Consider the following 12,500-nt stretch of genomic DNA (forward strand, 5'->3'; position numbering starts at 1 on the left):
GTTCGGCTCTCCTACACAGATGTGTGTTACCTATCTACGTGTCGGCTGAGCGCCTGTTTAAAAGCCACGGCCATGTCTGGCTCCAGCCCCTGCAAACGCTTGAGAGGAGAGTTACCGTACCCGTCTGTGCTGGAGAAGTCCTGGAGCATCGGATGCTGGCGGGACAAAACACACGTTCACTTCAACACATCAAGAACACGTCCCACTGTGAGGTTTAAACCGCGTTTCCACCGCAGGAACTTTCCCCGGGAACTTTGGGCTGGGACTCGAGGGGCTTTCGCACCGGATAGTTCTGGGAACTCAGTTATAGGAACGAGCCACCAGGATGGTTCCCCGAGAACTAATGTTTCTCCTGGTAGACAGTAATGAAGAGTTATTAGCGTCTGCTGAGTGTGTGCAGGAACAGTTCTCTGCTATTCCAATCAACAGTGGAGTTTAAAGATACGACGATGGACCGACGACGAGGTTCAGGCTTTATTAAGCTTAAATTCAGAGGATGAAATCCAGCGGGAACTGTAAACCGGATTAATTTGCCTAATTCTCACGATATTTTAGACAGCAACAGGTCTGGGGGAGAAAAAGTTCCTGGGGACAAAGTTCTGGGTAATATCGGTGGAAACGCGGCTTTAGAGGAGGAAGAGCATCTCACGTCTCTCGGCGATCCGTCTCCCGGTCTGTGGATGTCGGTCTGAGCGGCACTGAGCGTCTCTGCTAGCTGAGCTACGTCCTGCTCGCGCGACACTAGCACCGGCGGCTCCCAGCCATCGCGGAAACACAGCGTGTGCCGAGGGAACGGGTGATCCTTCGGCCACTCCAACCTCAACACAAGACAAGAGTCAGGTTTATCTGGTGCTTTCACAGTCGTTTCAGAGCAGCGTTACAGAAACTCACACTGTCAAGGTTTAGAGCCGGATGATGTGATATATAACAATGATATGATTAATCCTCCGGGTTTAGATCTAGATATATTGAATTTATTGTGTTGTCTATCACATATATCAGTGCTGCAGTGAATCAGTCGGTTTTGTTCAATCAACCAATTTAAATATCGGTGGTTTTGTTCTATTAAATATTGGTCGGTTTTGTTGTATTAAGAACATGTTAAATGTTGATTTAAAGATAGTGAGTTTAGTATTTACCAATTTTGTTCTATTAAGAGATTGAAATATCGGTCGTTTTATTCTATTAAATATCAGTTGTTTTGTATTAAGAGATTGAAATATCGGTCAGTTTTATTTATTAAATATCAGTCGTTTTATTCTATTAAATATCGGTCATTTTGTTCTATTAAGAGATTTAAATATCGGTCAGTTTTATTCTATCAAATATCGGTCGTTTTGTTCTATTAAGAGATTTAAATATCGGTCAGTTTTATTCTATTAAATATCGGTCGTTTTGTTCTATTAAGAGATTTAAATATCGGTCATTTTGTTCTATTAAATATCGGTCGTTTTGTTCTATTAAGAGATTTAAATATCGGTCAGTTTTATTCTATCAAATATCGGTCGTTTTGTTCTATTAAGAGATTTAAATATCGGTCGTTTTATTCTATTAAATATCGGTCGTTTTGTTCTATTAAATATCAGTCGTTTTGTTCTATTAAGAGATTTAAATATCGGTCATTTTGTTCTATTAAATATCGGTCGTTTTGTTCTATTAAGAGATTTAAATATCGGTCAGTTTTATTCTATCAAATATCGGTCGTTTTGTTCTATTAAGAGATTTAAATATCGGTCAGTTTTATTCTATTAAATATCGGTCGTTTTGTTCTATTAAGAGATTTAAATATCGGTCAGTTTTATTCTATTAAATATCAGTCGTTTTATTCTATTAAACATCGGTCGTTTTGTTCTATTAAATATCAGTTGTTTTGTTCTATTAAGAGATTTAAATATCGGTCAGTTTTATTCTATCAAATATCGGTCGTTTTGTTCTATTAAGAGATTTAAATATCGGTCAGTTTTATTCTATCAAATATCGGTCGTTTTGTTCTATTAAGAGATTTAAATATCGGTCAGTTTTATTCTATTAAATATCAGTCGTTTTATTCTATTAAACATCGGTCGTTTTGTTCTATTAAATATCAGTTGTTTTGTTCTATTAAGAGATTTAAATATCGGTCAGTTTTATTCTATTAAATATCGGTCGTTTTATTCTATTAAATATCGGTCATTTTGTATTAAGAGATTTAAATATCGGTCGTTTTCTTCTATTAAAAGATTTAAATATCGGTCAGTTTTATTCTATTAAATATCAGTCGTTTTATTCTATTAAATATCGGTCGTTTTGTTCTATTAAGAGATTTAAATATCGGTCGTTTTATTCTATTAAATATCAGTCGTTTTGTTCTATTAAGAGATTTAAATATCGGTCGTTTAATTCTATTAAATATCGGTCATTTTGTTCTATTAAGAGATTTAAATATCGGTCAGTTTTATTCTATTAAATATCGGTCGTTTTATTCTATTAAATATCGGTCATTTTGTATTAAGAGATTTAAATATCGGTCGTTTTCTTCTATTAAAAGATTTAAATATCGGTCAGTTTTATTCTATTAAATATCAGTCGTTTTATTCTATTAAATATCGGTCATTTTATTCTATTAAGAGATTTAAATATCGGTCGTTTTATTCTATTAAATATCAGTCGTTTTGTTCTATTAAGAGATTTAAATATCGGTCAGTTTTATTTTATTAAATATCGGTCATTTTGTATTAAAAGATTTAAATATCGGTCGCTTTCTTCTATTAAGAGATTTAAATATCGGTCAGTTTTATTCTATTAAATATCAGTCGTTTTGTTCTATTAAGAGATTTAAATATCGGTCAGTTTTATTCTATTAAATATCGGTCGTTTTATTCTATTAAATATCGGTCATTTTGTATTAAGAGATTTAAATATCGGTCGTTTTCTTCTATTAAAAGATTTAAATATCGGTCAGTTTTATTCTATTAAATATCAGTCGTTTTATTCTATTAAACATCGGTCGTTTTGTTCTATTAAGAGATTTAAATATCGGTCGTTGTATTCTATTAAATATCAGTCGTTTTGTTCTATTAAGAGATTTAAATATCGGTCAGTTTTATTTTATTAAATATCGGTCATTTTGTATTAAAAGATTTAAATATCGGTCGCTTTCTTCTATTAAGAGATTTAAATATCGGTCAGTTTTATTCTATTAAATATCAGTCGTTTTGTTCTATTAAGAGATTTAAATATCGGTCAGTTTTATTTTATTAAATATCGGTCATTTTGTATTAAAAGATTTAAATATCGGTCGCTTTCTTCTATTAAGAGATTTAAATATCGGTCAGTTTTATTCTATTAAATATCAGTCGTTTTGTTCTATTAAGAGATTTAAATATCGGTCAGTTTTATTCTATTAAATATCAGTCGTTTTGTTCTATTAAGAACATGTTAAATGCTAATTTAAAGATAGTAAGTCATGCAAGAGTAATTCTCTAAAAGCCTCAATGAAGAAACGATTGGTTGTCTATTGAAAAAGCAAGTACGATTTCACCCGGCAGACTGAACAAAATAACGTTCATCAGGCCCGTGTGAGAGTAAGAGCATCAGTACCTGCACTTGGTCCACCCGTCTCCCAGCGTGACCCACAGGTGTCTCTCGTCCGCAGAACCCGACGTGTGCAGGAACTCGATGGCTTCCCTGGTGAGGAGGGGAACGATGACGCTTTTGGCCAGATCGACCCCTCCAGACGTCTGGATCACCTGAGTCAAGTCAAGTCACCTTCATTTATACAGCGCTTTAACAATATAGATGTTTCAAAGCAGCTTTACAGTGATAACAGGAGATTACAGTAACAGAGATTGTTTTGGCTTTACAGCAGATCTAGAATAAAGTTATTGTCCAGATAAAGTTAGTTTTGATTGATTCACTTCCATCGCAAAGATCATTAGTTATTAACTTAGGGTCCGCTAACACGACACCGTTTTAACAGAAAACCCTTAACGCGCTCCAGCCGCTCATTTGCACAAACAGTGCCTGGTGTCTGGTGTAATCTTTGAGCGCTGTTGAGCGGAATCATCAACACCTCTGATTGGCTGTTGTGTTCACACACTCATCAGATATGTCTGTGATTGGCTACAATGATCAGCGCACGGGAGCGTTTGAAAGTATTTTGAGAGCAGGACCGATCTGCTGATATACGCCTGCTTTCAGACGCTCCTGTGTGTATCTGTGCAAGCGCTCGCTGAAGAGCGTCATGGATGTATATTTACAACATGCTTTTGAAGCGCAGATCATTGTATCTCGTGAACACAACGGCCAATCAGAGGTGTTTACGATTCCGCTCAACAGCGCTCAAAGATTCACATTCTTTTTATTTCTGTACCAACTTGGTACCGAAGTCAGTACTTTTGACAACACTACTGCACACACACACACACACACACACACACCATCAGAACACGCACCAGTCTGAGCGGATTGAACAGGAAGTGAACCAGGTCCACAGCGGTGGGGTTCTGAATGTGGTTCTTCAACTTCCCCTGCAACGACAAACAACCACACAGAATATTAATGAGATTCTCCAGCTCAACATTAGTAAGTATATTCATTTTATCCCTGATTTACACCTGGTTAACGTCACTCACCAGCAGGTTAAAGGCATGTTTGAACTTCTGGAAACAGTTGACAAACTCGTCCTGAGACGGAGGTTTAGCTCTCAGTGTCAAAACTCCCTCTGATCAAAGACACACAGCAAACACACTCATTACACACTCATTATACACTCGTGACACACTCGTGACACACTCGTGACACACTCGTGACACACTCGTGACACACTCGTGACACACCCGTTACACACTCGTGACATACTCGTGACACACTCGTGACACACTCGTGACACACTCGTGACACACTCGTGACACACTCGTGACACACTCGTTACACACTCGTGACACACTCGTTACACACTCATGACACACTCGTGACACACCCGTTACACACTCGTGACACACCCGTTACACACTCGTGACACACTCGTGACACACTCGTGACACACCCGTTACACACTCGTGACACACTCGTGACACACTCGTGACACACAGCAAACACACTCATTACACACTTGTTATACACTCGTGACACACTCGTGACACACTCGTGACACACCCGTTACACACTCGTGACACACTCGTGACACACTCGTGACACACCCGTTACACACTCGTGACACACTCGTGACACACTCGTGACACACAGCAAACACACTCATTACACACTTGTTATACACTCGTGACACACTCATTACACACTCATTATACACTCGTTACACACTCGTGACACACTCGTGACACACTCATTACACACTCGTTATACACTCGTGACACACTCGTGACACACTCGTTACACACTCGTGACACACTCGTGACACACTCGTGACACACTCGTGACACACTCGTGACACACCCGTGACACACCCGTTACACACTCGTTACATACTCGTGACACACTCGTGACACACTCGTTAGTCTCATTACACACTCGTGACACACTCGTTACACACTCGTGACACACCCGTGACACACTCGTTAGTCTCATTACACACTTGTTACACACTCATTACACACTCGTGACAGTCTCGTTACACACTCGTGACACACCCGTGACACACCCGTTACACACTCGTTACATACTCGTGACACACTCGTGACACACTCGTTACACACTCGTTACACACTCGTGACACACTCGTGACACACTCGTGACACACTCTTGACACACTCGTTACACACTCGTGACACACTCTTGACACACTCGTGACACACTCGTTACACACTCGTTACACACTCGTGACAGTCTCGTTACACACTCGTGACACACTCGTGACACACTCGTTACACACTCGTGACACACTCGTGACACACTCGTGACACACTCTTGACACACTCGTGACACACTCTTGACACACTCGTGACACACTCTTGACACACTCGTGACACACTCTTGACACACTCGTTACACACTCGTGACACACTCGTGACACACTCGTGACACACTCGTGACACACTCGTGACACACTCTTGACACACTCGTGACACACTCGTTACACACTCATTACACACTCGTGACAGTCTCGTTACACACTCGTGACACACTCGTGACACACTCGTTACACACTCGTGACACACTCGTGACACACTCGTTACACACTCGTGACACACTCGTGACACACTCGTGACACACTCTTGACACACTCGTGACACACTCGTTACACACTCGTTACACACTCGTTACACACTCGTGACACACTCTTGACACACTCTTGACACACTCTTGACACACTCTTGACACACTCTTGACACACTCTTGACACACTCTTGACACACTCGTGACACACTCGTGACACACTCTTGACACACTCGTGACACACTCGTGACACACTCTTGACACACTCTTGACACACTCTTGACACACTCTTGACACACTCGTGACACACTCGTGACACACTCTTGACACACTCGTTACACACTCGTGACACACTCGTGACAGTCTCATTACACACTCGTTACACACTCGTGACACACTCGTGACACACTCGTGACACACTCGTTACACACTCGTTACACACTCTTGACACACTCGTGACACACTCGTGACACACTCTTGACACACTCGTGACACACTCGTGACACACTCTTGACACACTCGTGACACACTCGTGACACACTCTTGACACACTCTTGACACACTCTTGACACACTCGTGACACACTCGTGACACACTCTTGACACACTCGTGACACACTCGTGACACACTCGTGACAGTCTCGTTACACACTCATGACAGTCTCATTACACACTCGTTACACACTCGTTACACACTCATGACAGTCTCGTTACACACTCGTGACACACTCTTGACAGTCTCGTTACACACTCGTTACACACTCGTGACACACTCGTTACACACTCGTGACACACTCGTTACACACTCGTGACACACTCGTGACACACTCGTGACACACTCGTTAAACCCTCGTGACGAAGAGGAGGATATGGACGCATCATGTGATGATGAAACGCTCACCTCCAGGTCCTTTCTTCTTGCTCTTCTTGGTTTTCTTGCGCTTGGAGAGCTCACTAAAGGCCTCGGCAGCTTTCTGCAGTTTGGTGACAAAGTGTTCGATGTCGTCCAGAACGTGGTTGAGGATTTGCTGTAACACACATCAGTGTTTAACCATCTGCGCCACACACACACACACACACACACACACACATAGACAGATGTATGACCAGTGAAGTCACTCACCACATCTCTGTCCACCTGCGCTGCGCTCATCTCAGCAGACCCGTCCAGCTCTGTGTAAAGTCTCTGCGGATCACCTGACCACACACACATACACACACACACACAGAGTGAGACACGCTCTGGAATGGGAACGACAGACACACTTTGTGTTTCCTGATCGACTCACAGTCCTGCTGCTCACTGGTCCAGGCAGTCCAACTGGCCACTCGGCTCTTGGCGTCTCCTTGATTGACAGCTCCTGGAGGCAGGGGGGCGGGGCCTCCCGGGGGCGGGGGGATGGTCCCGTCACTCTTCAGGATCATTCTGACACACACAGAGATACGGATGCTGCATTACTGTGGCAACAGCCATCATAATCATCATCATCATCTTCATCATCTTACTTCAGCGCCTCCGGCCTCTTCTTCACTTTCCCGCTCTTGTGATCGCTGACGGCGCTCTCAATGTCCATGTGGATTAAGTTGGCCTGAGGGAGTCAAAGCACACACACGCTAGTGATGAAGAGTCGTCAGGAATGATTGACAGCTGCACTCACTCACGAACGCTGACCTTGATGTCGTCGCACTGGAACAGGTGCAGGTCTGCTTTCCCCTGACCGGATTCCTTACACACCAGCGCCAGGATAGAGTCGTACCCGCAGGCGTTGATCACGGCCTGGCAGTGCTGGACCGAGCCCAGGGGGAAGTTCTCCAGCTCGTTCTGAAACACACACACACACACACACACACACACACACACGTGATCAGTCCACATGCGTGTGGCACTCAGAGCTCTGGGGTGTGTTTCCCAAAAGCATCGTTAGCCAACTATGGTCACAAGTTCTGTCGTTATCAGCAGTTCAACAAGTCTGTGTTTCCCGAAACCATCGTTCCAACGAACATTCGCAAACAGCATCGCAGTTTTGTGTGTTTGGAGCGACAGATCTCGACTTGTGGTTAGAAGCAGAGTTTCTAGTTTGCATGACATGTGGACTCAATAAATCCTTATCTTGAGTAAAATAAGATAATAACATTCAATACAACCCAACCTGTGTATTTTATTTAGAATATATACTAATGTCATTTACACCTTTTAGTTTGTCAAGAGATTTAAAGCACCGCTATTGAAGATGTGTGAACGAGCTCTAGTGCGTAAGAACGAGCCTATGATTGAATCTGGCAATAAAGCAAATTAACTGAGAAAACGACCACTTCGCAACAATTTGGTTTCGGGAAACAGTCGTGACGAGCTAGTTGATGCATCGTACTGTAGTAGTGAAGCACGAGTTACGGGTCTGTGCGGGAAACACACTCCTGGACGGGTGTTCCTGTACCTTGCTGTCGTTGTCGATGAGACTGATGGATTTGGCGTCCACCTGCAGGATCATGTCCTGCGTCCACACCTTCCCTTTAGCGTCCAGCAGACGCAGCTTCCGCACGCCGTCCTCGATGGTCAGAACGGCCTCTTTACGGTCCATCACAAACGTGGTGAGATGCTGCGGGAGGAAAACACACACGCAGCGTCTCTAACAGGGTTAGACATTTTGATTGAAGTTGCGCTGGTCTTTTCTGTTCTATTGTGCCGTATATCGAGCGAAACGCTTCTGGAACAAGAACGAATGTGGGCGGGGCTTGATTTTGACAGTCGGGAATTGATTGGATGGTTGTGGTCTGCTATTGGTTGATCTCATGTGAGTGACAGGTTGCCCCGCCCTTGTCAATGTTGATTTCATGGGGACTTTAAAGGGCTGGTTGATCATGATTTCACTTTTCTAACTTTAGTTAGTGTGTAATGTTGCTGTTTGATCATGAACAACATCTGCAAAGTTACAACGCTCAAAGTTCAAAGCAAAGGGAGAGATTTACTTTTACAGAAATAGCTTTTTAAGAACTACAACAAACGGCTGGTAGGAACTACAGTGATCTTCTTCACGGGTTGGTGACATCACTAACCATAAAATTTACATAAACCCCGCCCCCGGAAACAAGATTTATAGATTATCATGACAGAATATGCTAATCAATGACTGGAAGAGAGTTAACTCCACATCAGCTACAGAAATTCATCAACTAACCATTCAGAAATGTCCTGTTGCTTCTACATGATCCACTTGTTTGCATTTAAAGGGACACACACACAAGCGGTGCGTTTTTGCTCACCCTCAAAAAGTGAAATTTTAACATGCTATAAAATTTGAGCTAAATCTTCACACACACACTCTGGACATCAGAGACTTATTTTACATCTTGTGAAAAGGACATTAAAGGACCCCTTTAAACGACAGTAATGTTCAGTGATATTACGCCGTACCTCCACATGATACTGCGACGTGTCCGTCAGGCTGTTGATGCTGTTCTTGGTGTAATTCTTCCTTTGCTCTGAGGAAACAGACACACACAGACACTCACACACACGATATCACCATCTCGTCCAGACGGAATCTGCAGACCGATTCACATCTTCTGTTCTAGTTCTGGAGCCGAATCTGATGCTGCTACAGATTCCGTGTGGACGTGTAACGCTGAACACATCAGACACACACGCGTGTGAGGAGCAGATTCAGCTGGAAACTACATCTGTGTGTCTACAGACACAATCACACGGGATTCACACTTGAAGTGTGTGTGAAGGGAGAGTTGAAGGAAACAAGAGACGTCTATGAAAGGTCACACACACACACACACACACACACACACACACACACACAAACACACACACACACACAAACTCACATAGTCACACTCACATACTCACATAGTCCCCTCCCACACACACACTCATAGTCCCACTCACATACTCACATTCACACAAAAACTCACACACTCACTTACTCACACACTGACATAGTCACACTCACACTCACACACTCAAACACTCACACATTTACCTACTCACACACTCACACTCTCACACTCACTTAATCACTTACTCACACACTCACCTACTCACACACTCACTTACTCACACACTCACTTACTCACTTACTCACTTACTCACACACTCACTTACTCACTTACTCACACACTCACTTACAATCACTTACTCACACACTCTTACAATCACTTACTCACACTCACTTACAATCACTTACTCACACTCACTTACAATCACTTACTCTCACACACTCACTTACTCACACACTCACTTACTCACACTCACTTACAATCACTTACTCACACACTCACCTACTCACACACTCACTTACTCACACACTCACTTACTCACACACTCACTTACTCACTTACTCACACACTCACTTACAATCACTTACTCACACACTCTTACAATCACTTACTCACACTCACTTACAATCACTTACTCACACTCACTTACAATCACTTACTCACACACTCTTACAATCACTTACTCTCACACACTCACTTACTCACACACTCACTTACTCACACTCACTTACAATCACTTACTCACACACTCACCTACTCACACACTCACTTACTCACACTCACTTACTCACACACTCACTTACTCACACTCACTTACAATCACTTACTCACACTCACTTACTCACACTCACTTACAATCACTTACTCACACTCACTTACTCACACTCACTTACAATCACTTACTCACACTCACTTACAATCACTTACTCACACACTCTTACAATCACTTACTCTCACACACTCACTTACTCACACACTCACTTACTCACACTCACTTACAATCACTTACTCACACACTCACCTACTCACACACTCACTTACTCACACTCACTTACTCACACACTCACTTACTCACACTCACTTACAATCACTTACACACACTCACTTACTCACACTCACTTACAATCACTTACTCACACACTCACCTACTCACACTCACTTACTCACACACTCACCTACTCACACACTCACTTACTCACACTCACTTACTCACACTCACTTACTCACACTCACTTACAATCACTTACTCACACACTCACACTCACTTACAATCACTTACTCACACACTCACTTACTCACACTCACTTACTCACACTCACTTACAATCACTTACTCACACACTCACTTACTCACACTCACTTACTCACACTCACTTACAATCACTTACTCACACACTCACTTACTCACACTCACTTACTCACACTCACTTACTCACACTCACTTACTCACACTCACTTACTCACACTCACACTTACTCACACTCACTTACAATCACTTACTCACACACTCTTACAATCACTTACTCACACACTCACCTACTCACACACTCACTTACTCACACTCACTTACTCACACTCACTTACTCACACTCACTTACTCACACTCACTTACTCACACTTACTCACACTCACTTACAATCACTTACTCACACACTCTTACAATCACTTACTCACACACACTCACACTCACACACTCACTTACAATCACTTACTCACACTCTTACAATCACTTACTCTCACACACTCACACTCACTTACTCACACTCACTTACAATCACTTACTCACACACTCACCAACTCACACACTCACCTACTCACACTCACTTACTCACACTCTTACAATCACTTACTCTCACACACTCACCTACTCACACACTCACCTACTCACACTCACTTACTCACACTCACTTACTCACACACTCACCTACTCACACACTCACCTACTCACACTCACTTACTCACACTCACTTACTCACACTCACTTACTCACACTCACTTACTCACACTCACCTACTCACACTCACTTACTCACACTCACTTACTCACACTCACTTACAATCACTTACTCACACTCACTTACAATCACTTACTCGCACTCACTTACTCACACTCACTTACAATCACTTACTCGCACTCACTTACTCACACTCACTTACTCACACTCACTTACTCACACTCACACTCACTTACTCACACTCACTTACTCACACTCACTTACTCACACTCACTTACTCACACTCACTTACTCACACTCACTTACTCACACTCACCTACTCACACTCACTTACTCACACTCACTTACAATCACTTACTCACACACTCACCTACTCACACACTCACCTACTCACACTCACTTACAATCACTTACTCACACTCACCTACTCACACTCACTTACTCACACTCACCTACTCACACACTCACCTACTCACACTCACTTACTCACACTCACTTACAATCACTTACTCACACTCACCTACTCACACTCACCTACTCACACTCACTTACACACACTCACTTACTCACACTCACTTACAATCACTTACTCACACACTCACCAACTCA

General features: G+C 42.5%; 1 protein-coding gene across 21 annotated transcripts in view; it reads right to left on the bottom strand.

Annotated features, from left to right (window-relative positions):
* eps8a (EGFR pathway substrate 8a, signaling adaptor) overlaps positions 1-12,500 on the bottom strand; it is a 49,110-nt gene that overhangs the window by 9,740 nt on the left and 26,870 nt on the right. For 12 of the 21 annotated variants that reach the window (XR_013821177.1, XR_013821178.1, XM_079870181.1 and 9 more), the window contains 12 exons: positions 9,565-9,632; positions 8,588-8,749; positions 7,825-7,974; positions 7,659-7,741; positions 7,442-7,578; positions 7,276-7,349; positions 7,054-7,180; positions 4,614-4,702; positions 4,434-4,508; positions 3,580-3,728; positions 650-818; positions 31-155 (listed from right to left, as the gene is read on the bottom strand). Coding sequence is in view for 19 of the 21 variants with exons in the window: in XM_079870181.1 (XP_079726307.1) it covers positions 31-155; positions 650-818; positions 3,580-3,728; positions 4,434-4,508; positions 4,614-4,702; positions 7,054-7,180; positions 7,276-7,349; positions 7,442-7,578; positions 7,659-7,741; positions 7,825-7,974; positions 8,588-8,749; positions 9,565-9,632 (1,408 nt within the window). In the remaining 2 variants the exon portion in view is untranslated. The remainder of the gene's footprint in view (positions 1-30; positions 156-649; positions 819-3,579; positions 3,729-4,433; positions 4,509-4,613; positions 4,703-7,053; positions 7,181-7,275; positions 7,350-7,441; positions 7,579-7,658; positions 7,742-7,824; positions 7,975-8,587; positions 8,750-9,564; positions 9,633-12,500) is intronic. The other 9 variants (XM_079870182.1, XM_079870178.1, XM_079870177.1 and 6 more) reach the window with 1 other exon arrangement.

Source organism: Squalius cephalus (assembly GCF_949319135.1).
Source record: "Squalius cephalus genome assembly, chromosome: 4".
NCBI classification, from domain to species: domain Eukaryota; kingdom Metazoa; phylum Chordata; class Actinopteri; order Cypriniformes; family Leuciscidae; genus Squalius; species Squalius cephalus.